Source organism: Aulonocara stuartgranti (genome assembly GCF_965226115.1).
Source record: "Aulonocara stuartgranti genome assembly, chromosome: 15".
In the NCBI taxonomy this organism is placed as follows: Eukaryota; Metazoa; Chordata; class Actinopteri; order Cichliformes; family Cichlidae; genus Aulonocara; species Aulonocara stuartgranti.
This window is the reverse complement of record NC_138951.1, coordinates 8470150-8497775: the sequence shown is the minus strand read 5'-3', so window position 1 is coordinate 8497775 and position 27626 is coordinate 8470150. Positions and strand designations below refer to the sequence as shown.

General features: G+C 40.1%; 1 protein-coding gene across 2 annotated transcripts in view; it reads right to left on the bottom strand.

The window, feature by feature from the left end:
• sgk1 (serum/glucocorticoid regulated kinase 1) overlaps positions 1-26505 on the bottom strand; it is a 35894-nt gene extending 9389 nt beyond the window's left edge. The window contains exons 1-5 of one of the 2 annotated variants that reach the window (XM_082504621.1): positions 26121-26505; positions 25488-25680; positions 21094-21333; positions 7595-7810; positions 3965-4028 (exon numbers count right to left, since the gene is read on the bottom strand). In XM_082504621.1, the coding sequence (XP_082360747.1) occupies positions 3965-4028; positions 7595-7810; positions 21094-21333; positions 25488-25628 (661 nt within the window). In that variant the 5' untranslated portion in view covers positions 25629-25680; positions 26121-26505. Of the gene's footprint in view, positions 1-31; positions 294-3964; positions 4029-7594; positions 7811-21093; positions 21334-25487; positions 25681-26120 lie in introns of those variants that run through there. The other variant, XM_082504623.1, reaches the window with a different exon arrangement.
• Between the last annotated feature and the right edge of the window lie 1121 nt (positions 26506-27626).

The window sequence follows — 27626 nt, the reverse complement described above, 5'->3', positions numbered from 1 at the left end:
GATGAAGACGAAGAAGAAGACGCTGCCTTACCTTCGTCAGGGTGTAAGCATTGATCTTCACTCTGCACTTGTTTGGTCATAGCCAAGAGTCGAATGAAATGAGAGCAAAGTGTTGAGCGAAGATCAGAAGAGAGGAAGAAATTGGAGCGAGGGAGCGGCTGTAACAAAGGTTCTCTCAGTGTTTTTCCTATCTGGCCTGCTTTCGCCTCAGGATTCGCAGGCTGCTCCAAGCTCAGGCCTGAACAAGAGGAGGCTCCCACAATACTCACGCTGTGTGTTTGCTGCCTATGTGTGTGAGACACTAGTATGTTATGTAACCCGTGAGTGGCACTGCCATCAATGCCAAAGAAATAACTGACTCACACAGAGACCCTGTGAGCCATGAAAGGACAGGATGGGGTTGACTTGGTGCAGGATATTAGAGTTGTAGTATACATGGAAACACAATCCTGCTGCCTCATCCCACCCACCTTTAGCATAGCCACACATACACAAAGACCGGCATATGCCCATTTTCATCCTGTTTCCGGCATCTGGCATCCGTTTATTAAATACGCTCATCTCTTTCAGCCTCTCATCCGTCCACGTCCTAATGTCCACTCTTTGTGTGTCGAGGATGGTGAGGGTGCTTGTGAGTAAAGCTGATCTGGTGATGAATGTGAATGAGCCTTGGCGATGAGGAACCAAATGACACTGTTATATAAAGTCCTCGGCTGTTCACAGAGGACAGCTAGGCTTTTATTTTGGACATGGAGGACTGTCAGATGGCCCGCTTGACTATCAATATCGATACCGCATCCTTTGCTTCCCGGTTTGATCTTTGCTTTGATGGACATGTCCACTGGGTCACCTGTGGCATTTGAGGCGTATATGTTTGGCCCTGAAGTTTCCTAATCACTTCCTTGAAGTAAAATGGCAAGTCACTCAATCACCAAAAATTCCCATTTCCTTGAAATGTTTATGTAACTCCAGGAAGACACTCATGATAGTGTCAGAGATGGCATAGCGTTTTACTAGAAAACTGTTACATCACTGTTACATTTTTATTTTTATCTGTGATTAGTAGCTTAGCTGAGAAAAGTGGAGCAAGCTAATCTCGACCTATATATATTTCTATTAAAGGTCTTATTATTAATTTTTAAGGTGTAATACAAATTAATGTGTTCAGACTTTCTTCTCAGTCCTGTGATATCACTTTGGATTTGCAGTGTTATTATGGAATTGTATATTATATTACGAATTATATGCATATATTTGTGTTGTATTTGCAAATATGTGCGTGCTGTGTGTAGGCGTGAGCAGCATGTTTGTGTGTTAAGCGCTGAAAGGCAGGTTGACACAGGTAAATGATGCGTCATACACGCAGGGAAAAAAAGAGTAAATAATAGCTTTAAAACAGACCTTTTGATAATATTGTACATCAGAACAAAAGGAAAATTTGAGAACACGCACCCCCGCATGCACACACTCAAATCCAGGCTTAGCAATTAACATGTTATATAAACCTGCTGCCACAGGGAAAAGCACCATAAGTCAATGTGTACATGCTGATTTATAGCACTAGCATATTTGTGTTTCCAGTAAGGGTTTCTTTTGCAAGTAGTGTTGGTTACATAAGACTGCCCTTATTGAGAGGAGTAAAAAAATAACACAGGCATGGTTTCCTCTGTAAAAATTAGCCAGTCAGATCCCTGCTCCCTATAATTATTATTATTACTGGATCAATCCCTCAGTCTTTGTCTCTCTGCACCGCTTCATGTGTCACATACATCGGTGCATCACTGTAAACGACTCATATGTGACGGTCCTCAACTTCTAAGTACTCCAAAAGCCACTAATTGCTCAATGTGGATCGACAGGATGTAGCAGCATGACAGCGGAGGCCACAGGAACAGCTTGTCACCATCTCCGCTAATTGCTTGGATTTCTATCCATCCGCTGAAAACTCCCATTATTAACAGGCACACTACTGCCAGCCAAAAAAAAAACAAAAAAAAAACCAGAATACGGTTCTTGTCACATTTCTTACCTGCAGATCTGCAGCACAGTTGCTGCAGTAGTACAGAATGCAAGTTTACTTCAGGACTGTGCTTAAGCTCAAACAGGCACTTAAACTTCAGATTTAAAATGTTTTGCCGACTATGAAATACCTTTCTCTTGTAAAGGAAAATATATTTTTTTAGCTATAAAAGCACTGAATTTTACGAGGTTTTGTACAGGCCTTGATAAGCAACTATCACACCGCTGTTATCGATTGCAAATTTATCATATTAATTGTTAACTGATCATTTGAAAACCCTTTTTAAAACTATGTGAGCATAACTCTAGTTAAGTGTCTGGTTCATCAGCCTCCACACATTTGAGAACACTTTCAAAATGGCTAGTCATTTTTCTAAAACTCCAAAGTTGTTGGTTACTCCAATGCAAAGCAACCTAAAATCTCAATACGAGAGTGTGTACTACTCCCTTCACAGAGCAGCCCAACTGCCTCAAACCACAGCAGAAAGATAAGCTGCATCAATGAGCAATTGGACAAGAAGAAACAGACCTCTAACAGGTCCTCAGATGACAAAAGTCAGATTTGTGTAGGGAGTAGTACACGCCATTGTACTGCACCTTTAATTCTTAGAACAAAAATATTTGTTCTAAATATTTTGGGCACTACAAATGCTTATGAATGAGAACATTTCTGTATAGATAAAGTTTATATGATAAGCTTTTTGCAAATGACGCACTTTGATTGTCGTCTAATCACTGGAAGGTCACTGGTTCAAATCTTAGCTGCTCCAACAAGTCAAAGTCAAGCAAGGATACAGCCCAAAGAAACAGAGCCTTGAGCTGCCCCTGATGCATTCATCAGTGTGTTTTTGTGAATGTTAGACGAGACATACAAAAAAGTACGTATAGAATTGTTAAAATGAGCTCAACCTTAGCCATTAAAAGCTTATTTCTGCAGTAATAATAAACAACAATATAGTAACAGTCATATAACACTGGTATTTAAATGCAATATGGTTCTTCTTGTGGTTCTTTATAGCACTAAGTGACATTTACGTATTACTTAAAATTTCACTTTCTACACAGTTAATGATAGTACAAGCAAATAATTTAATTGGAAACAGATAGCTCCTAAAGATTCTGTACAATTCCAGTGCAAAGCAGGAAATGCTAAATGTTGCCTTTCATCTGATATTTATTACTTAGAATTAATAAACTGAATTTGCAAAGAGGGAGGAAAGTGGTTCGTGGGAACGCACACACAGAGACACACACGGACATACTCGGTGGAGCCTATGCTTTGGCTATTGTGTTAATTGACAGCCACTGAAAGAAGATAGGCAGTGTGTGCCAAAACATGTCACGCATACAGCCTATGCACTTTGTACTGGAGCTTGATTTGTGGCACAACTGTGAAGCATGATGGAAAATTAAAGTACAGTCACTTACTGTCATTTTGGCCATAAACCAAGGTAGACTTTCACCCAACTGTACACATGTAAGCAACAAGCGCCCGAGAGGTTGTAAACAGAAAAGGTCACTGCATTGTGTGCATAATGATCGGTCCTGAGGATTGCCTCTGTAACTACTGCTTTGCAAGTTTCCACAAAACAAATAAGTAATCTTGGTTTCTGAACAACAGTTATTATCCCAGGAGTTTAGAGGGTGGATCAGAGGGCAAAGTGGTGAGGTAAGGTGAAGTCACAACCTCATTAGGTTTGGACTAAGACGCAACAACAAACAAGTAGAGCAAAATGAAGATTACTTTGGACTTACAGAAAAAAATAAACGTCACTGGCGACAATAAAGAGAAATGAGCTGGGACTGCTGGAGTGGGATGGTGGAAAGAAACAACAGAGGAATATGAGTTTGTGATGTGGAGTCACAGTAGGAAAGCAGAGGGAAAGAAGGAGGAGGCAGGAAATGGAAGAATACAAAACAACAGGCTTAGTTGCTGGTTACTTACTGCTGTCACCAGGGCAACAGTAGCTGTCTGGGTCTGACTCATTGTGGTAGTACAGGTCCATAGCCTGGGGGGAAAATATGGCACCACTTAGAAAAAGCAAGTCAAATACTCAAGAGAAACAAATATAAAAGTAAGATTGTTCTTGTTATTTTAGTTGGTGTTTTAAAATCCATTTTATGGCATACATCTAAATACACTAAAGGAACAGCTATATACTGTAAAATAATATCTATGTACAGTAGAACAACACCCAAGTACAACAAAATAACATCTATCTACAGTGAAATAATCCATATCAAGACAAATTCGATTCATTGCTAGTTGATTAAAAGGTCAAAATCCATTCCTTCCCTTTAGTCGATGCTTTTTTGCTTGATTTGCTAGAATAAAATATAAAGGGGGGAAAATGCAATAAAATAAAGCTAAGCTGTTTTGAAATCATCAGTCTAAGTTGATATTCTTAACTATATAAATGGTGACTATATGAGGTGTGACCTTTTTGACTGCTGGCATTTTAAAGCACGCTGGTTTTCTCCCACACTGATTTAGGCCTTCATTCCAGCTAGCTCCCCTCGACATGTCTTATTAAGGCTGGATTCCCAGTGTGAGACTTCACTGATTCTCTTGGTTTCCTGTTCTAAAAAGTGGTTGGATCGCTTGCTTTAAACGACAGTATAACAGCATCATTGTTCTTCAGTCAGACAGAATGCCAAAATGAAACTCATCTCGTTCAGTTGGGCCAAAGACATTTACAGGATACAAGAGTTGCTGCAGGAAGACTGCAGGGAGAAAAAAGTGCCTCTGAAGCTGATATACTATGCTACATATTGATACATAGAATTTAATTGTTAATGATACTTTGGTGTCTAAATAGCATTTTATTGTTGAGGTAAGATGAGCTAGTCAACTTACAAACTGGAGCTTACATTTGCTTCTAAAAGAGCAATGCACACAGGAAGGGGCTGGGATGACTAGGCAAAAGTAATCACTGTGGATGGGTACACAGTTCTCATACTCTCAAAGGGTACCAATGGGAGTAAAGTATCCACTAACTGACCTACGACTAGGTGTGAAGCAAAATGCAGGGTTTATATAATGGATTATGCATTATATAGCTACGGGGCTTAGTTAATAAATGTCTAATATGCTTTCCAACCTATAATTTATCAATCACATGTATCCTTTGCTTCCATTGAAAGCCACTTTAATTTTTGACTCAAAGCTGAGTTGTATTTACCTCAATATCTGACCATTTCTTCTTCTAAATGATTATTTAACCTGTTCAATTACCCAGGTCTTTCAGTTTCATTGAGTTTTGATGGTCTTTGGTCATCACACCACTTCTAGTCTCTTCCTGTGTGCATGGCTCTTCATAAGTAAGCTTTCATAGAATTTTCTCTATTATTTATTTGGATTTCTGTGAATCTGTTGCTTAAAACAAAAATAGCTAACAACTTGAATGTGGAAATGACTCTTTAATAAATTTGCTTAAAACTCATCTATATTCCAAACATGAAAAATGGGCCCTGACTAGACCAGGCAACAGACTAGAAAGACTAGATTGATAACAATAAAAGGAAAAATGTATTTTTAATGCAAAACCTTTATCTGGGAAGCATAAATAAATGTAATGGAGTCAACATATCCGCATCTGAAGTTGGATGTCTTTTACTTTGTCAAAACATTTCTCTGCATGTGACAGGCAGAAATGACTCACACATACGAGTGTAAACACACAAGTCCCAATAGTAGCTTCTTAAGCTTGTCCCACTTTTTCTTTTTCTTTTTCCACATACAACATAACCGGCAGCTGTCACAGGACCGGCAGCATTTGCATCTCAGGGCATTCCCATCAAAGTGCACTGCCTTGTCAGATATTAGTTTTCAATGATGTTGCCGTCATCAACTTTTCTAAGTGGCTCCTGGTAAACACAATCTTAGCCTACTTTGTTGTTCCACATTGCAGCACGGAAAACTTAGTAGTCTCCCATGAGTGTTTTTTCAAGATCGAAACAAGCCGAGGGATAAGGATGTGTGTGCGTGTGCCTGTGTGTCTGCACAAAAGTTATTCCAATCCCATCAGTTTGTTCACTCATTCAGAGGCAAAGCTTTGAGCAGTCTGCCTGCCACATCAGTCATTTTACCTCTAAGTCTTTATATAGCTGACAGTTGCTGCATCTTTCCATCGTTCCTCTCAGACACGAATACTGTAAACATTGTTCATATCCCCTCATACTGTCAACATCTTTCTCTACAGTCTACAATCGCTTCACCATTCATGCTCCTTTCTCATTTCTCCTTGGATTTACACTTGCATCTGTCTTTCTGCCTTCCCCGTTAACCCCCTCCTGACTAACTTTCCTTTTCTTCAGGTTGTTTATTGATTCAGCGAAGGTCTGATGGAGATGTATCCATAGCGATGGTGAATCTGGGGTTTCTGTTCATTAATATTTCATCATATTTTCCAAAAGAAGACCAGTGTGGCTTGTTGAAGCAGAGAGAACAAGGTTGAAGAATTTATTTAATTTAATTTTTTTCTGTGTTGGGATCAAGGGGAGGTAGCGGTCTGTGTAACTTGACAGTGAATCATCGGATGAGGCACATTTAACAGCAAAAAAAGAAAAGAAGCATTTCGACTTTTACCAACAAAGGACTGAGGAACTCTGATCTGGGTTCGTTTTAGCAAAAGAAAGATATAAAAAATAGAGTTACTCACAGAACTTCATTTATACCAACAGAAAAAAAATCTTGTCATCCTTTCTTAAACTTAACAGCTTACCGCTACCATAGCTAGGTAAAACCAGTAAACTGTTAATTATTTATTAAGCTGGCAGATAAGAACTTGAGTTCCCTGAATAATTTTGGGCAGTAGGAATGTGGCATGCCCTATTATCCAAGGGGAGAGAGGCAAATATTAAACCATGTTAACTTGTTATACATTTACCTCAGTAGCAACATTTTGAAGCAGGTGAATGACACTTTCATTACATAAAGACGAAGAATGGCGAAGAGGTAATAAAAACTGGTAAGCACTTATCTGGTAAAGGTCCTTAACGCTGCTACAAAGGTGAACTCTACTCTGAATACAAAAGGGAGGCTCAGCAATGCAACTAGTGTGCCCATCAGCATTTTGCACTACAGAGAGTAGGAGTCAAATGATCCATAATAAAACTGTAGGTGCCGTGGAAAACAGATCTTCATGTAGAGAATTATCTTCTAAAATCATGTCAACATTCACGGAAAACACACTGCACCACAGAAAAAAGAAAATGAGCTGAAATTAATGTTTGGGGAGGATTTGACAGAGACCTTTAGAAATCCTGCAAAATACCACAAAGACTTCCATTGCCTACTTTATGGGAGCACTGTAGCAGTAACTACTCCTACTGCCTGGTGGTGCATTTATTTAATCAGTCTTTTCACATATAACATATAGATTTGAAATGTTTTATTTCCACATACAGGTATTATAGATATTATATAACAACGGTTTTGGTAATGATTTCTTTGGAGATTTCCTTAATTTTCCTGCTTAATACACCTGGAATTCCCATCACTCTTGGATCCACTGTTTATCTCAACAAGTTAGCATTTGATGCAATAATCTGAGTAGCTGTAGAATAAACTTGCCTGTGTACGCTGGCGTGGCTGCCAGGTGTCCTCTAGGGCGTAGCTGATGTAGGGCCCGCTGCAAATAGAACACTCCAGCATGACGGGACTGGCCAAGAGGGGTGAGGCGTGAATCCCCCAGGATGAGCAGCCACACAGGTGGAGGTCGGGCTCTGCTTCCTTCTGCTTGCCTGTACCGTCACCATGATGGCGAGCCAGCATTTTCCACTTCCTAACCTGAAAATTTAGAGAAGTCGTGTTCTTTCATTAGCCAATAAAGTTTCAAACAGAATAATATCCAAGACTAATAGAGCTTTATTGATACGCTGGTTATAGCAGTAAAAAACCTGGATAGTTTTACAGTATGACACATTTACCGGTCAAGGCAGTTTAACCAATTTACTAGTTAAATTATGCCTCAAATTATGTGTTTAAAAAAATTGTGAGTGACATTTTTAAATTTGATGGATTAAACTGTACTGGGTTTGATCCATTCATGAATCAAATAACTGAGACTCGGATTTGCTTTGCACTGGATAAACTGAGTGAGTCAGGCTCAGTCTTAGCAGTAATCTTCTCTCTTGTGACAGCTGCACAGTGACACATGCTCCAGAGGACAATTTCTCCACAAACATCCTCTTCTCAATCACTACTTAGTGAGTGGCCAGCAACACTGCCAGAACACATATCAGAAACAGAAATAATTTAAGAGCTCTGTCACACACACATATAAAAGTGAGAGGAGGTCTGGGAGAGAAATATATCACACATGTGACAGTGTAAACTAAAGTCAAGGTGCAAATATTTCTTGAGGAAGCCAAATCACACTGATATATGTGCCAGTGACCTAGAAAAGCTCTTATGTAAGGGAAATGTTGCCCTTGGCATGCAGAGTAGACATGTTCAGTGACTGGAGCCATTTCAAATGAATCTTATCAAGGCCTCTATCGGCGGTCACTGCTCTGCTCACCCAACATTACAGTTGCATAGGAGTGCATGAAGAAATACAGTGTGTGAGTGACGTTGCATGTGAGCATATTTGAGGTGAATTTTGCAACTCGGTGTAAAAAAGTTTCCTGTATGTGGATAGTTCAGGTCTTGATTATAGCTGTTACCCAATGTTAGAAGGAGAGTTCATAATGAGCTGTTTTCTCTGGTCACATACTGTTCCAATGACATTTAGTCATAGTCACTGTCTTAAAGGAACAATTAAGCATTTTATAAAAATGTGTGTTTGCTTCTGGCTGAGGTTTACATAAGAGTGGATGGATACGATTTCCTTATCTGTTTGTTAATTCAGCTAACGCCAGCAGCCAAACAGTCTAGCTTAGCAAAACAAATTTTTTAAAAAAGGTGTGAAATATGTGAAAACAACTTTTTTTCGGTAACAAAAGTTAATAAAATCTATGTATCAGAACATCAGAAAGAGGAAAAATTATGTTTTTTATATTTGTAGAAAAATGTGAGAGAGTCACGTTAGGTGCTGTTTTGCTGTTCTGAACAGTGGCTAGCAAAACAAACAAAAAAAGACTACAAGGAGTAAGTAGCAAGAAAAACAGTTTCTCTTTAAAAAAAAACCCCATCTGTCTCATGCACACCAGGAGGACTAACAGCTTTGTGCTTTACAGTGTGTTGTTAAGCTGTGACACAAATACTTCACTGCCAGTGTCGACTTGTTTCAGGTGACCCAGATAAATGGCTATTGAACTTCACTTCACACTGAACCTCAGTAAAATAGTAAGTATGCACACCCATGAATCAGTGTCTTCTTAAAATGAGGTTAGATTCAGGCAGAGAAATTGTACTGGAAATCTTTTAGAGTGGAGGCAAACTGTATATGATTGAATATCTTAACAAATCAAGCTAATAAGTTAGCATTCCAAGTAATGCCCCATAAATTCATGAATTATTACTGTCAGTCTGTTTATATGCAAATTAAAACCAAAAACCTTCAGGGAAAAATATGAGTTTGTGCCTCTGAGGTTGTTATTTTTGTATTTTGACATAATCAGGCTAGCATTTTCTGTCTTTGTGTTTTTGCTAGGCTAACTACTGTAGCTAAAGACATGAAGTCAATATCAGTCATCTTATATAGTCAGAGAATGTATATATTTCCCCAAATGTGACTATTCTTAGTGATTTACATAAACAGGAACATAGCTCTGTGGTTTTAATAAACTTAAATGTACCATTGTGAAACCAGTTAGAGACTTGTTGATGTATGAAAGGATGTACACATTTAACTTCATATTAGAAAGGAAATGTGATAGACCTGAGTTGTCAGTGACTGAATGTGTGTTTTTGTGCATTTCATCATATTTAATTATGTGCAGTATTACCCTCGGTATGCAAGTCTAAATCGAACGAGTGCTATTCATTCGATTGGACCGTACATGTTTATCATGCATGCTTTTTTATTGAATGGCCTCTATCTGAGCCTCCTTCTGGGGTTATGAAAATTCATGTCCGCAGGGAGTGCATATCACACGCACACATACAAATATATGTATGCCGTTTCCACATTCCCAGTCCTTTCCCTGCTCCTTTGACCTTGTTTTGTGCTGTGACCAATAAGAAAACAGTGGTTACATTATGTAAGCACTCTCCAACAACATCTGTCCTTTCACCTCATCAACTCAGGAAGTAATATTTTCCATGTTTATACCAGGAGACATCAGCTACATAGCTCTGTGAAAACTCAATCTGAGCAATTTTTAAAGCTTCCTGCTTCCTGTCAGCAAGGAGAAAGATGGCTTTGGCCAGTAATAAATTAATATAAAACTGCCTAAAGGTATGCCCTTAAGCCCCATACAGTAGACTTTGCCATGAAACTGTATGATAAAGCTCCAAGTCAAGAGGCTTTTGCACAGCAGATAACAACAGTGTTTTTTGGTGCTGTCAACAGCCAGCCCACGGCTCAGCTCTCTCTCTTGGTAACCCTTTTGTGGCCTTCTCCTGCTTATCCGTTCATGTCCTTCACCAGCTCCCCTCAGTGTGTAAGTCTAAATCGACCTGGCTTAAATTGAACAGCAACGTGAAGACAAAGAAAAATATGTTTGAAAGACAGAACGATAAACCAAGATGGTCTTACATAAAATATCCAATTATAGGTCCCCCAACCTCCCCAAACCGTTCTTAGATGGCAAACAGGTCTTAAAATTAATGAGAGATGGTAGGAAATCTGATCCAAGTAGTGAACAGGCTATGCCTAAACTATGATTCAGACAGTCCACGTGGAATAAAATCACCAAATGTGTGCAATATATCCAACTGGAAATTGAGCCCCAGAGCCAGAGAAAAAAGGAGAGTTCTGGAGACCCGAAATTAAAAACAAGACAGAGAATAATACCACTGTTAAAGAGAGAAGTGGATAAGGAGTAAATTTGGGATTTCAAGATTTGGATATTGACCCTAAGCTGCTTTTGAGCTTTCATCTGGGCTCATTCTAATTTTCAATGGATTTGCTTGAATGCTTTCATCTTGAAATCTCAAGGACTGCGGTGACAAGGTCTCTGAACCCTGTCTTCTTAGCAATACATTAATATTCATGGTCATTTACTATGCCTCAGCCCATGGCCCCTTTTAAAGATAATATAATGCTATCTTTTCCCATTTTTTGGAAGTTTTTCCCCACATTTCTTTATATATTATCTATTGATAACTATACATTTAAAAAAAATCCTCAGCATTTAAATTAAAATTGATTAAAAAACAAGGTGGCAACATGTCTGGCTGAATTTAAAAATGCTGCTTCGTGGTTCATTGTCCTATGTTGGCTTTTCTGCACCTTATACTTCATTCTGTTCAATAGTTTCATACTTTGTTAAGCAACATTAACTTTTATGTGTTATACTTAAAAAAAAACAAAAAACAGTGAACCCATGTGAGGACATACAGGTTTTTTTTTTAAAAAACACAGTAAAATAACAACTTCCTGCTCAACTTCCTGACTAAGACTTGTTTTTATATTCATCAGGCCCAACTAATCCCAAATAGCTAGGATAAATTAAAAATGTTTCCCAAATGAGAACTCAGGAGGTTATTTATTTAAAGCTAGAATAAAGATCTGTTGAAGCTAATTTGTTGAAGATAGTTGAAGCTACTTTCTCTTGCAGTATAAACTAGGATGTTTTCTCATAGGACAACAAATATCCAGTTGAAATCTATACATTACACACATAGTGTACTACACAGGGTGTACTAACAGATTTAGGCCAAAATTGAGACACAAATTACAGCAAAATGCACACAATGCACAACAGGAGCAGCTTGTATTTGGGTACTAAGGCCACAGCACAGCACAAAAATCATTTCCAGCTGAGATGAGCATGTTACTGGGAGAAGCAAATGTTTTGCCTCAGTCTCAGGGAGCTACTGAGCCTCTGTGGCACAGCATTTCTGGCTTTAGCTCTGGGACAGCAAGGGGGAAGATGGGATTAGCGGGGTTCTCAGGGTAGATTAGAACAACAGTAATTCCTAAATTCCCTCACAATGAAACAAGGGATTTTTTTTCCAGTGGGTCAAGAAAAGAGGAAGAGATGTAGTAACGTGAATGGGAATCTCAAGACAGTCATTAGCATTAACATAATTCAAAATACTTGTTTGTGTCAGTTACTCTTATTGTTTAACCCTGTCTTCAATCGTTCTTTGTTCAAAATATCAGGTAAAAACGTCCTCAAACTAACCTGTCACTACATGTCAAGCAGTCATAAAACAGGTATCTCTTCCTGTGTACCTTGAATGCCTTCAATGTCTGTTCAAACTTCAGAGATTATCAGAATACCTCTTAACACCACAAACAATCTGCCTTACTTTCTCTGCCTCACCTGCCTCTAGTTTGTTATTGATAGATCTGGCTGAATCTCCACAAAGCAAAATTCCCACAGCAGATACAGGAAACTGTAGCCAAGGTATGAAGTGCCTCCACTCTGTTTATTTATCTTTTCTTGGGGCTTGGCAAAGAAAAAAGCCCGCCTGTATGATATTGCAGTAACAATGGAAACAAATGCACTGTGCCATTTTAGAGCATATATATGCATTCACTGTGAGCAAAGATGAGAGATCATGTGAGAAAAGCAACTCCAAGTTTGCATGCCAACCACATTCTTCGCCTGCCAGAGCACTTGGCTGTGGAACAAAAGAAAAGGAAAGGATTAGCAGTTTTCCATTGCTAAGTTTATGCTAAACAGTGGTAGCTTAGAACTGCTTTCCGGGGCCCTGGGAGACTTCCTTTATTTATATGTTAATTAAATATTTTTAAATTGGGGGAGATATTATTAGTCATTGGCATGACTGGTAATAATGTAAAAGTATCAAGGTTGTAAATGATATGACGCATCCTTTGATGTAGGTAAACTGATACAGTCAAAAAAAAGTCAACCAGTTGACTTCTTCAGGTTTTTCCAGGTGAGCAAGCCAAAGCAGGCAGCAAGCCAAACTGACAGCAACTATCTTCATACTGGTGCTAAGCAGGTGTCATATGTGGTGGGGGCTGCTCAGGTGGTAGAGGAGGGTCAGAAGGTCTGAGTTCGATCCCCGAGGTCCTCTAATCTGCAATTTGAAGTTTCCTTGGGCAAGATACTGAACCCTAAGTTGCGTCTGATGTATCCAAGACACTGTGAGGTTGTGAATGTTAATAAAAAAAAGTTCTGTGAATGTATGGGTGAATGGGGCTTGTTGCAGGAAAGCACTTTGAGTGCTCAATTAAAGTAGAAAAGTGCTATATATAAGTACTAATCTATTTACCTCACCCCATCATCATACCTCACCAAGTGCGGCATTCAACAGACTGGTGTGGTTTTAAATTTTTGCCGTCACACAGATGGCAAAGATTTGTGACCATAGGCTATTCTAAACTATTCAAAAGAGTACCATCAGAAGTTTGGAATGAGAGGTATTTTTCCCCTGGTATTGGTACAGTATGCATGACAAGCCAACAACTTGGAACGGGATTTTGGCTCCCAGTGCTCTCTGTGTAATTCTTTGTATCAAATATAATTGGGCCTTGTGGGTTGTTACTCTTAATTCCTTCTTATTCCCAGTAGTAGCTAAGACCTATATTTCGACAGTAATGCGATTCACGGTAAATGCGACTCAAGCTGGTGAACAGAGGACAAAGTTCAGTAGTTCATTAAGTACACCTAGTTGCAATTAATACAGGGCCAGCAGCCCTGCAATAAATCATGTCATTTTGTTATTTTGTGGAGGGCATTGTTAAAAAAACTGTAAACTTATAAATTTAATTGAAAATGCAGCAGCTTGAGGGTTTCTATCCAGTTTTCACAGGTCACATCCCCCAGCTGGGAGATCAGACTGGAATCCAGAATGAGTTTGTGTGCCAGTGAAAAGGTCACAAGTAAATCAGTGGAATCTGTCTCACAAGTCATTAACTATCAGCGTCATCAAAAAGTAACAGAGTGTACAGCAAGGGCTCTTCTTAGGTAACACTACGTCAGGAGCCAGAGTCTCAAGTGCAAAGTGCAGCAATAGAACATTTACACTTTAAAAAGAAAATACCACTTATCTGAGAAGTCAGTGTCAACAGCCAATATGTGGGCCTACAACAGGGCCATTTCTACCTCTGAAGTCTGCCAGCATGTGTGATTCAACACCTTACATGCAGCTGTACTCGTGATCACCCCTACAGTCACTTGACAGGATCTTGCAAAGGAATTAACTCTAGCATCATGCTTCCTCCCTGATCTCCTTCTCTGACTCAGATACAATGCATCAGCATTCGTGGAAGAGGACTTTAGCCCGCAGGGCCTTGTCACTTGCTAAAGGAGAACAGAAAAGGTAGATTTATGATAGACCGCCTCCCTCTGTGGAGAACAAAACGTCACGGCCAACTGACCCATGAGACATTTGCTTTAAAATGCAGATGACACCAGTATCATCTGGGCCGGTACAAAGGTACACTATGATCTAGCTGACTCTGACAAAATATTAACAAGAAGAACTTACTAACTGTCAAATGAGGCTTTTTTCTGGGTCCGAGAACATTTCAAAAGAAACCTTTTGAAATGTGCTTTGCTGTGAGTTAATGGATAGTGAATCCTGTCTCACAGGGATGCATCAGCGTAGATAAATATCACTGTTCTTCTTGACTTCCCTCATCTCTCAGGATTTCTTCGGCCGGCCCTCATCCTTTTTGCTTTTTCCTTCCTTCCTTCCTACTTTGGTCTAATGCACTCTCTCTTTTTCTCTTGCATGAATGAGTTTTGGACAGTAAACAGAAAAGGGAATAGACTGGGCCAGGCGATTCTGGGTAAGGTTGGTGTTTAAAACATACTGAGTAGATGGACTTATTAACAATATCACCTGATCAGCTTCCGGAATAGGATGTAAGGAAATTACTAAACACTAATCCCACAGAGCAAATCAGAGCCTCTCTTATGAGAAATGAAGTCATATACAGTGTTAAGCGTTACAAAGTAATGCATTATTGTGCAAAATTAAGTAATCACATTACAGTTACAATTATGTTGTAACTTGTGTTATAATAGTATATTCTTGAGTTATCTGCGCACCAGGTGGATAGAAAGAAAAAAACATCAAACAAACATGCTCTTTTCTCCTTCCTGCGCACTTGCACTACAGTTAGCTGATTTTAGTTCAGGTGCTGCAGGAATAAAATGGTGAAGTTGGTCCAGCAAGACAACTTTTGAAGACTGTGGACGTTACTTTTATTTTTATTGCACAAAAGGACAGCATGAAGGTAAAGTGGAAACTGCATCCAGGATGGAGCAATTGTATCATACTGCTAACACAAATTTATCTCTTTGCTTACATTTGCACAACCAGCATGCTAATGCTAAGCTAGCCAAGATTGCGTTGTCAGCTTTGTGCTCAAACCTAAAAACTGAAGGAGAGATCTTGTGTGTGTCCTCATTAGGATAGGGAATTGTGTTGGTGTGCGGGACAGTAGCCTATAGGTTTATATAATTACCTGGTAGTCATGAGACAGTGCTTTTCAGGTCATTTTACGGAGTAATGAGAAAGTAACAAGTCTTGTAACAACTTACTAATTAGGTAACATTCAGCATTACTTTTAAGAAAAGTAACAAGTAATGTGTAATACATTACTTTTCGTGATTAATGACAATATATTGCTCTTATATTATACTATTAAACTGTAATTATTTTATACAGTATAATGTTAGGGGCTTTGCGAGAGGACAAATAAGTAGAAGGAAAGAACGGTTTAGGAAACAACAGGGATGAGATGCACTTCTATAGCAGTGGCTGACAATTAGCTCATGGAGGTCAGTTATGATCCTCAATCCTGCCATCGCTGCAGTTAACATTGCATGTGGGTTTTTTCTGTTAGTCAAAATGTAGTCAAATCTCAATGCACAGACGTAATATACACTTTTTCAAAAAACACAAAAAAGGGACCCCTTAAAACTCCAGTACTTGCTTAAGAATTATTCCGTTTTAAAGACTCCCATATGGAAAAGATATATATAAATCTTATAAAGTTTGTATCTGTCTTGTGTGAAACTTGTATGAAAAGCATACAAGAGTGAAAACAGATATAAGATCCCTTGAAAAATTATATAATGAAACTTGTATGTTTTGGATACTTACTAAAACAATATATAAAAGTAATGAGAAAGTGGCCACTTTCATGAGTAAATCATGTAAGCCTTTGTTACGTCCCTCTGCAGCCCCTAATCATCTCAATGTTTTCAGCTGGTGCTAATTGGCCACACCTAGTCAGGTGTGGATAAAAGCATACCTGAGGCAAGCTTCCCGGGGAGCTTACTAGTCTTTGCCTTGGTGGCACTAGCCACTTTAGCCAACCTGATAGTCCATTTTAAGATAAAACCTCTTTTCACCTACACTCTAGTATTCGTCTCCTTTTTTATGTTGCGGCTTTTGAGCCGGGTCGTAACACCTTATATGATTTACTCATGAAAGTGGCCACTTTCATGAGTTAAATCATATAAGTTTTTACTATTTCTTTTCCATATGGGCTTTTTCAGTGTCAAGGTAATCCAGGAGTCACTCTTCCAAACTGTGAATAAATACAACACAGTACTTCCTTAAAGTTCCCTGATCTAAAACTCACGATTAGCCCTTTAAATGAGATAAGATTAAGTATAAAACTTAAATATTAATGAGTTATATAAGATTGTCCATGTTGTGAAATTGTATTTTTTGTCAAATTCTTAGAAAATAACAGTTTGGACAGTTGTTTTGGTTTTTTTTTTATCTATTTATGTAACGAAATTTCAAAGATTTCTGAGAAAACCTGAATAAAGCACATTAGGCACTCTTGAAATCATAAGCCGAGAGAGAGAAATCACATGTTGGGACAACCAGGAGTCACCAAAGGTTCACGCTGTTTTCATTTTTCATTAAGTCTTCATCAAGAATGGTGCAGGCTCGATTTAAGAGATTAGTGGAAAAGCTGTATTTGCATTTAGCCATGTGTGTGCGGGTGTGTGTGTTCGTGAGTGTATCTGGTCGTCTGCTGTTGTGTATACGGGACAGTGCAGGCCCTCCTTATCAGGAGGATTTATATACTTTTGATTTCTGTTCATGCGTTGGCAGTGGGACACAAACGCTGACCTCATCTTCAATCTCGTAATAAAACTATCCTCTCAGCTCTTCTCATCTCTCTCTCTATCACAGTTTTCCTCTGTTTGTGCCCCTCCCTTTTATTTTTCTCTCCAACAATATTATTATATTTCCACCTTTTTCCACTTCTGTTTTCTTACATTCACTTCCCCCACCTTCCTCTTGCTTCCAGTAAGCCTCATTGCCCCTCAATAAAAACTGCTGTGTCATAAATTTAGCACACTCACACTTTATGACATAATCAGCACCATAAAGCTCGGTCTATATTTAGCATCGCTCACAGGCGCTGTGGCGGTGGGGTGAAGGTGATGTAGCGCACTGTGTCAAGGCCAAGCTGAGCTACCTGCATTTTTAATGGTACTGATGCTTTGTTATTAGAGGAGGTGGGCATTCTGTCAGCGAGGACTCTCTTGGAGAGAGAACAACACTTAAACTTTTGCCTTTTCTAAACTTATCAATTCAGATATTGCACGGTTCATATTTTACTTATTGCTCTGACCTCTTGTGGGTTGGTTAAAACTTTAATTCAAGTTCAGCACAGCTCATCTGGCAACAAACAACTGCAATGATATTTTGCTGCCAAGCGCAGATTAACAGTTTCAAAAGCCTCTTCTCTGAATGAGAAAAGCTGCAGTAAGCCGGGCTAAAGTTGAACATTCATATTTAACAATGCAGAGCACAAAAAGCGAAGAACAAGGAGCAACGTATCAGACCGCGATAAGTGTCCCGAGAGCGTTTCCATCATCTGGTGTCAGCAGTGACAGCAGTCTCTCAGCGTCATCATCCCACTTTTTGAAGTTCCAGTCTGAGAGAGCTGTCTAAATTGTTGTTTGCTTTGACGGGCTGTTGAAATTTCATAGTGAAGATTTTTCTCATTTAAATTTGAGTCAGGCTGAAGTTGGCCTCCTGGAGAACAGAGCAGCGAGCTTGACGTGCGAGGGAAATGTTTCTATCAGTGTTCCATTTGTTGAACAAGCATCACGCTCTGCCAGTGTTTGGCAAGCTACGCCTGATGCCCTGAGTTGTAAAGTATTTGGACAATGTGTGCAAAGATACAGCACAGTATGCCGGGAACAAGACCAAACATGATGTTTGTGTAGTGTTTGGCAATAGTAGAACAAGTCGAATGGTGGAATCCCTCATATTGAGACACATAGTAAGGGCTACTGTTTGCATGCCGTCAATCATTGAACTAAATCTTGGATCAAAACCCATTTTCGACTATGTCTGAAATGTGAACAACTACCACAGCTCAAACACTACACTATAAACAAGCTGTGACTCACCACCGAGCCCCCTCCTCTTTAACCCCAGAGCCACACACAAACACGCACACACCAATTACACCCGCTGAGACACATCAGTACTACTGAAGACACATCTATTGGTTTTGAGGTCAAGAGGTGGAATAGATGGAGAGTCAGCGAAACAAAAAAGCAACACAGGAAAGGGAATAGAGTGCTGGGCAACAATAGCGTGCTGTTTCATATCCAAACACACCTTTAGCATGGTTTCTCAACAAACACAGTTTAGCTCAGTGGGATAGTGATGACTCATTCCCTACTGATGCCCATGGGTCTGGAAAAACACACAAGCAGGGAACCATCTGATGGCTAAAATGATTGATAGGCAGTGGGATAGCTATTGTAATCGTAGTTGCATAACCAAGTACATCTGAAGCAGCATCGACATAAAAGGCCTGCCATGCATGTTTGGGCAAGTCGTGTGTGTTGACAGTTACTTTTCCTCCAGTGCACAGGTGTGAATTTACTTCCTCTTTGGTAAAGATTTTTAACAGAGTATCCGCGTTCTGTGCTAAATGCAGGCCTCCTGCACTAATTTACAGCAACAACAAAGGTGGACTTTGGAAAAACACCCCTTTCTTCAGTTGCCTTATTGTTTATGTTACATAACAGCACTCGTGAAGGAGCTTAAAGGGAAAACATGAGGATCACAACATTATCTAGAGTCTTCTAAAGCCTAATTTGGTTTGTTTGTTTGCCTTCGGTGGGACATCAGTGAAATGAGTCAAGTGATGTTCTGGAGTGTATCGGGGATATGCTTCCTGCTGCAGGCATGAGGAGATTTTAGGTGAAAAGGCACCAGGTGAGTGGGCGGCCTCTCCCTTACCATGAAATAGGTCACATTCTTCTTGTTAACTTCTCGCTTGCTCTTTAAATTAACAATTTGTTCACATGTACGAATAAAGCTTATGTGACAGAGACATTAATCCAATTTAGTTTGTCTACAGATGGTGATGATTTTTCTTGTTTCTTGTAATGGCTGTACCGTTTCACACATATTTGATTTAAATTCAAGATTGAAAATGTTTTTTTCCCTTCTGTAAGCTAAAGACAAATATTGGAATTTTATTAACTTTTAATTTTGTGGGGCAGAAAACCATTCTTGTTGAACTGACACTAGAATTTGGTGCTCAGAAAATTGATTTATGAGATTTTCAAATGTGGAAACATTTTTTTTCTCTTTAGATCTAGAATAAATACATTAAATCCTTTGAACTTCCCCAAATGTCCCCATAATGTGTTGAAAGCGCACACTTAATCTAAAGCTAGTCAAAGTAATGGGTCATAAGTAAACAATGACTTATTTAGTGGCACAAGCCCAAAAAGTTCCACAAAGCTGGTTTTGTTCCTTGACTTTGCGTGGTACGATAATCGATAAAAATCAAAAAGCTGCAGGAATTACAAATTGCAGTTCTTAAATTATGATTCACCTATTGTGTTAAAAAGTAATTGCCCCCTAAGCCTAATAACTGGTTGTGTCACCCTAGCCTGAACAGCCTGCAATCAAGCTTTTGTGATAACTGGGGAATAATCTGTCACATTGCTGTGGGAGAATTTTAGCCCACTCTTGAACATCAACAGCCTGTTTAAGGTCATGTTAAAGTGTCTTGGCTTATATAGTAAACTCCAAAACCTTCATTTTATTTATTTTTTGAGGCATTCAGAGGTGAACTTGTTGGTGTGTTTTGGATCATAACCCTTGAAGCACTTGAGCTTCAATGGCCAGGCATTCTCCTTTAGGATTTTCTGGTAAAGAGCAGAATTCATGGTTCCATCAGTTACAGCAAGTCGTTCAGTTCCTGAAGAAGCAAAGCAGCCCCAGACCATCACACTACCGCCACCGAGTTTCAATGGTGGTATGATGTTCTTTTTATGAAATGCTGTGTTAGTTTTACACCAGACACCAGCTCAAAACTTCCAAAAAGTTCAAGTTTTGTCTGATCAGTTAAAAAGAAAAATTTTTTACAAAGAGAAACTATTTAGGAACCACAGCAATTCAGTGGGAGACCATGGAAAGTTACAGAGTGATGAGCAGCATAGTCCATAAAAGTCACACTGGTGACTCGATAACTAAGCAGTTCCAAACCTCCTCCAGCACTAACTTCATGGCATTGCTTTCCATGGAAGCACAGCCCCTGTTGGGATAATGTGTAGGTGGCACAGTACGTTTGTTCATTGTCCACGTACAGGCAGTCCCTTCATCGGTCAGAAATTTGACTTTTGTGTACTGCATGTGCAAAAGGGTGAGCTCTGTTCATTATTCACACAGTGACATCAACATGGACAAACTTTCCAAATATCACATTGAATAAGCAAATATATGACAGGCCAGAGTGAGACCAAAGATCAAAAGCTAATATTACTTGCACGTTTTAAATGTGCGACCTGTGAAAAACATTGGACCTTTGCTGTAACTTAGTCAAGCTGAAATTTTTTGCTAAAATGTGTCTTTTGCCATATTTTTTTTTACTTCTTCTAGTTTTAAATTTCTTCTAAGTAGCTTTTATTTACCAAACTAGATTCTTCTGATACAGTTTCTCTGTAGTCAAATTACCAAAGTGAACTAATAGCTAATAGCTTGGAATTCCAAGGTAGAATTCACGATTAGCGACTGTTTGTTTTTCCATTTACCTTGCAGCCCTTGCTTTTTTCATGGCCACTCGTTTTCCCATTTGCAGGACAAGGTGAGCAGGGCTCCTGGTGGTAATACAGGCCACCCTGCAGTCCTGCATAATGACAGCAGCCATACGGTGATGGGAAGTGGGTGTACCACAGGTCTTCAGCCAGCGGACACTTTGGACAGGAGTAAAGGAGGCCTTTCCCCTGAGCTTTCTCCACACTCACTTTCGGGTTCCTCATCCATCTCCGTACCTGCACAGGAAAAAAAGAACAATATTTATTCTAAATAAGAAAAAAAATGCTCTGATCTGACTTATAACGTCTCAGTTTCTTCCTCTGTTGTTAAAGGTAACAGCGCAAGATCTCCACAGACGGAAATGTGCATACAGTGCATATACAGACACACCTTACCAGCTGCAACTCATCATCAGCTGTTTGTAATCTTATCCATGATTACATGTTGGCTAGAATGAGATACACACAATGCACTTACGAGAGGCACAGATTGTGTCTCCACTCTGCCACACATTAATCAGAGGGGGTGCACTCACACGATGACATATATGTATTACACACACACATGCAAGCACACACAAAGACATCTGATGGCGCAAAGTATGATGTTGAGTCTGTCTTTGATGAAGAATGAAAGAACAGCCTTGTTTGTCTACTCCCGGGTATGTTTTTGGCTTTCGTGTCTTTTTTCAACACCAGTGTTGCTTCACCGATACTTCATAAAAGCTGAGGAGAACATCAGTCTTCAAGTGTGCTTTTGTGATGAAGTACCACAAGTCAAACCTTCATGCATTCACGTCATGAGCACGTGTTCTAATTATTACCCTTATGCTGTCAACAAACGCAGCACAAGTCGGTGCACGCAAGAACAATGCATACTGTACACACCGTGCTCCTTCAGTGACTAAGACCAGAGAAGCACTGTCACTTACAGGAAACACTGGTGTGTTTACGTTTGTGTGTGAGTGTGTGTGTGTGTGAGTGTGGAGGAAACAAAAAAAACCTTGGTGAAAGTGGAGAGGAAACCGATAAACAGACAGAGAAACAGAAGGAGATTGACAGTGAGAGGAACCTTGTGAAATTTCATCCTGCTGCGTGACTCGAAAATTTAGAAAACACACACCACAGGGCTGTAGCCTGTGGCAGCTGAGCAGCACAGAGTCCAAAATGCAGTAACACACACACACACACATACAGCACACACACTGAGATCGAACGCCTAAGTCGAAGGGCGGCCTCGACAGCCTGTCAAGGCATGTCGGGTCGAAGAGAAAACAGACTTGGAAAAACACTCCAGCAGGTCAACACAAAAACAAGCCAGCTGCTGTAGGGCTGCCACAGAAAACGGATGACGCACACCTAAAATAAGAAAGCAACACAAGCTTCTTCACACATCGCGAGTCATGAACTGGCTGCACGTGATTGGAGTTCCATCTAATTAGATGAGTTTTCCCTTTGTTGTTTTTGAGATCAGGTTCAAAGAGGTAACGGAATGTGACAGATCAAACAGTGTTCTGTCATACCTGTTGTTCACCGCGCCACGCTGACAGTGAAACTAATTATAGGTGCTGAATCCACCGAATTTGGCACAAAAACACAGTCATCCATCGCTCATTGGAACGTGAAAATGTTAGCTTTTGTTTGGATCACTGAAAAGCCCTGCACGACATCATCGCTGTTACGTATTTGCTCCTGTGTAACAAGTTGTAAATGTTCAAATATACAGTGACAGATAAAAGTACAGTTACATGCAGAATGCAGCTGTATTGACTTTACATTTCTATTCCTTGTTCTGCATGACCCAAGGCTCTGTTTGGACTCATGCTTTCCTTATTATGCAATTAGGATTATTCTGAAGCAATTAGAGAAATAAATAAACCCTGAAGGGCAGCAATAACATCAACCGGGATTCGGGAATGTTCTGCAAGGTTCTGTTTTTTTTTTGTTTTTTTTATCATCGCTTGGATGGAGCAGAAGGGAAGCCAAAATTGAAACCATTTTGGAAAAATTGAAAAGAAAAATGTTAAGTTTACATCGATAGATACTCTGTGGGAAATTCATTGCAGCATAGAGCGCCTGTGGGAGTACATGCGTAGTTGTGTGTGTGTGTGTGTGTGGGTGTTAACGCAATCTGTCCTTATTCACTAGGCGATTCATCAGTAATCCACACCATACTGTACTCCATCTGAGCCAGCACAGACATTTTGGACCACTCATATTTTGAGTAAAAAAACAACAACCAAAAAACAAAATAAAAACACAGCAGTGACACAATCAGATCAGATATGTATGTAAATCTATCCAGTAACCCAGCGGATAAGAAACTAATATGAATCAAGAGCTTAAGTGATTGTTGCTGATTTGTTGCTATCTGGGAAGATGTTCGCTGCCTAAGGCTGAAATTGTGGCAACATGAAGTAAATAACAGCTGCAATCAGCCCTTAACTTGTCATTTGAATTATTTTACTACATAAAAAAAAAAAAAAGTTCTGTTGTATCCCCAAAGCAGCAATGTGATTATTGACTGAGTGCATTACCTCTCTTCCACAAGCGGGAAGTAATGTTAGTCATATCCTTCCTGTTATGGCCTGCAGGCACCGCGCGCTGTTTTGTGTTTTGATCTCATGTAAATCGACTGCAAATTATTCAGGGAGCATAATTAAATTTGTTTTTAAGATTGACATGTTTTAGTCAGATTACAGCATACAGTGACTTTTCGAAATCTAACAAAGCTGCGGCAGTCATACACGGTCATTTCTCAAGATGCAATCAAGTATGCAAACTGATTTATTAACGTCTGTGACATGCAATTTACTGATAACTGCCCTGATATGTAATGCAGATAAAAAGCACGTTTTATTTTTGTGCTTGATGTCGAAGTGAACCTTCTGTGCTTGTGTTTAGAAAACAGTACAACATTTGTAAATCACCCATAAAACGAATTATGTGTGTTTTTTTTCTGTTTTGCCCCATTTAGTAAATCTTGCCGCTAGTTTCTTAGGGCTACAACTAATGACTGGTTTACTAATAATTAATCAGTTATAAAACTTGAAAAAGTGTGGTACAAACTATTGTTGTAATATATTCGTTATTGTTTTAAGCGAGGTTTAGGCTAGTGCAGATAGGAAGGGCATTCGGTATAAAACTGGTGCAAAAATGAAATAAGAATGAGCTTTTCATACTGCATACTGGTTGAAGCCTGGGTTGACGATGACTGAAACCAATGCAGTTGACCAGCAGGGGCCCAGTGGATAGTGCGCTACTGCTGAACAAATACAAAAGAGTAGGAGAGGGAGGGAAGGCATGTTTAGAGGCAGTGAGAGAGAAAGAAGGACAGGAGTGTAGAAGCAAGAGTGGGGACTGTGATGGTTTGGACATGTGCAGAGGAGGGATATTGGACAAAAGGATGTTAAATATAGAGCTGCCAGGCAGGAGGATAAGAGGAAGACAAGAGAGAAATTCATGGATGTAGCGAAGGAGGACACGCAGAGATGCTAGGGACAAAGTGATGGAAGGAAGCAGATTATCTGCTGTGGGGATCCCTAAAGAGAGCAGCCGAAAGAAGAAGGAGAACGAGGTGTTGTTCACTTTTGTGTTTAGTTCCCCATTAAATGTAATAACTTAATGAGTACACATTTATTTGTTCAATTATTTATTTAGCTAGAACTTGAGTTTTACAACATATAGCTATGATAGTCTGAAATATGCAATGCAAAGTCTTGCAGATGTTCTGCAGCCCACAGATGTAATGATTCTGCAATTTAACAGTAATATGCAATATGCATAATTCTGATTTATTGACCTCTAGTGAGGGTGACAGTTATAATGTATCCTTGTGAGGTGAACCTTATTAGACAGTGAGACCTAAGTACCGTTTTGAGTTTTGAGTACAGTTTTAAGTGATGCTTTCATAAAAGCCAGGGCACACATTCATTAGACCTACACAAACAAACCATCACAGAAAACATTTAATACGAACCATCAACATTACACACCAGTAATGAGCCTTGTGGCAGCACTGCAGCAGAACCCAGGATATGCTGACTAGATCCTAACCACAGGACCTCTCTTCCACTCAGTGATTTCAACACAACACACACTTGTGGGTCCCGAAGTGCAACAGTGTTTTGGAATACACAAACACGCAAGCAAAAAAAGATAAAAACCTAACACACGCTGTAAACACAGACAAGCAGGGAGTCCAATCTTACGCTTGATTAGAGCAGCTTAGCCTTCACAATGACATCATCTCTGGTTTGCACACACACACACACACACACACACACACACACACACACACACACACACTCTGGCTCTGTGTCACCACCTCTCACAGCCAATATGCACAAAGATGCACCCCCACCAAAATGTTGCTTGTTATCCAAACTCACCTTTCTCTTGACAAACTGGAAGGCAGAGCACTTCTTAAAGGAGAAGGCAGTTTTCTCTCCCCCACCTCCACCTCCCACGCCACTGCTTCCCCCTCCTCCTCCTCCTCCGCCGCCTCCTCCTCCCCCATTAACCAGCTTCATGGCCGACACCGGCACACCGCTTGCTTCTGTAGATCCCAGGATGACGGGCAGACTGGCAGACAGGGAGAAAGCAAGAGAAAGAGTTCAATACGGGAACGAAAGCAGGAGTGATGCCTCTGCGATGAGAGGAAGATTTGAGATGCAAGAGGAGAGCAAGAGGCAGCAGGAGGATGCAGATGGACCAAAAACTTGAGGGTGAGACACTGTGATATGAATGAGATTACCTCAAAACCAACCTGTCAGAACAGAGATGAAGACGGGCTGAAGAAAGTGAGAAATTCACAGAAAAGAAAGAGATGGAGAGACAAATACACCGGCTCCTGTTGATGTGGGCAGGAAACAGCATTGTTTACAGCACCCCACACTCAGCATCTCAGTGAATGTCAGCTGTGTGTGAAGTTTACACGTGCATCCACGAGTGTATTTACAAGATGGATGTGTTTAAGCACGGTTCTACAAGTCTAGATGAATGCCTAATTTCTCCATCCCTACCTTTATGCCGTTGCGCTGGCTGGTTTCCCCCGATCCTGCTGCAGCCTGTCTTTTTTTATTTGTTGTTGTCCGGAGACTCCTCCGAAGCCCGGTCCCAGATCAGATGCACCACCAACACCAACAACTCCCAGTTACAAGTGTCCCTCTCTGGGCTAAGCTTACATTCCCAAAAATAGGATGCAGAGAACAGAAGCAAGTCTGAGGCGATGGTGTTGTTAAATAAAGAGCATGTCACTGTGTGATTAGTGGGTGAGCGTGTGCGTCCTCACTGGTGCAAAGACTTGAGGTGCACTGTGGGTGGGTGCACAGAGGAAGTCTCGCGAAGTATATGAATGAAAGCATGATGAAGCGTGTGTGTGATGAGTCCAGCTGCAGTCCTCTGGCTCACTCCGGTGCTACTTTATCAATGAAAGGCTCTGCAGCAAGCAGATGCTGCCTCCCCTCCCCTTCTCTTTCTCTTCCCATCTCTCTCTCTCTGTCTCTCTCCCTTCCTCCAAATCCTTCACTGTTTCCTCATCACCACTCTGCCCTCCCCCTTTTTCCCTCCGCTCACTCATTTTTCTGCTGCAGTCAGGGCTGGCTCCTCCCACTCTCTCTCCCTCCTTCACCTCACCTCAGTCCTCCCTTGTTTTCTCCCCTTTTTTCTTAATCTGTATCGCTGAGGACCAAAGAGGACAGTGACATCCATCACAGCAGGCCTGCATGTGAGGGATAATGGTAGTGAACCACTGTTACTGGCTCTTTTTGATCCAGCCGGACATCACGCTCACACTGACACACATCTCATCCCGTCTATGCATATGCCCTTGCCTCTGTACCAATAAGGCAGGAGCAGTTTAATTTCCTGATCTGACACCCGAGTACAATAAAGCTGAATCACTTTCTGGTTACGCTTTCATGGATGTTGTGTCCTGTAAAAAACAAAAAACAAAGCTGTGTTTCTAGTTGCGAGCTGGCTGCTGCCTTTAAAGTAAAACAATAACACGTGAATTATTAACCATTACATACGCTTTATATACGATAGGCTTCATGGCTTTTCGTGTAGCAATTAGAAGCAAATGTTTACTCACTCTGCTGCACTGATGAGAAAATTACTTTCTACTTGACCTTCATCTCGAAATTCATATTGCTCAACGGCATTTCTAGCAGCTAATGTCAACGTGTGACTTGAATTACAAGTAGGAAGAGCTACAAGGCAGTGTTTTTGTTGACCCACCCCACCAACACGATTACCAGGATTATGTTAGGTTAGGGTAAAGATTATAGGAAGTAGCATCCAACACCTGTTGGCTGCCATATCTCCATAGTAGCATCTTAGAAGGTGGTGTTTTATATACACTTATGACAGAAAAGCCAAGCCATGACTACATGAGTGGGTTTTATTTTAGCACGAATGTCATCGTGCTAAAATAAAGACCTGTGCAGTGAGCGTCAAGATGTCATCACATGACATCTTGGCGCTCTTGTTCTTGTACTACTTTTTAAAAGTTTTTATAACTCCAATTT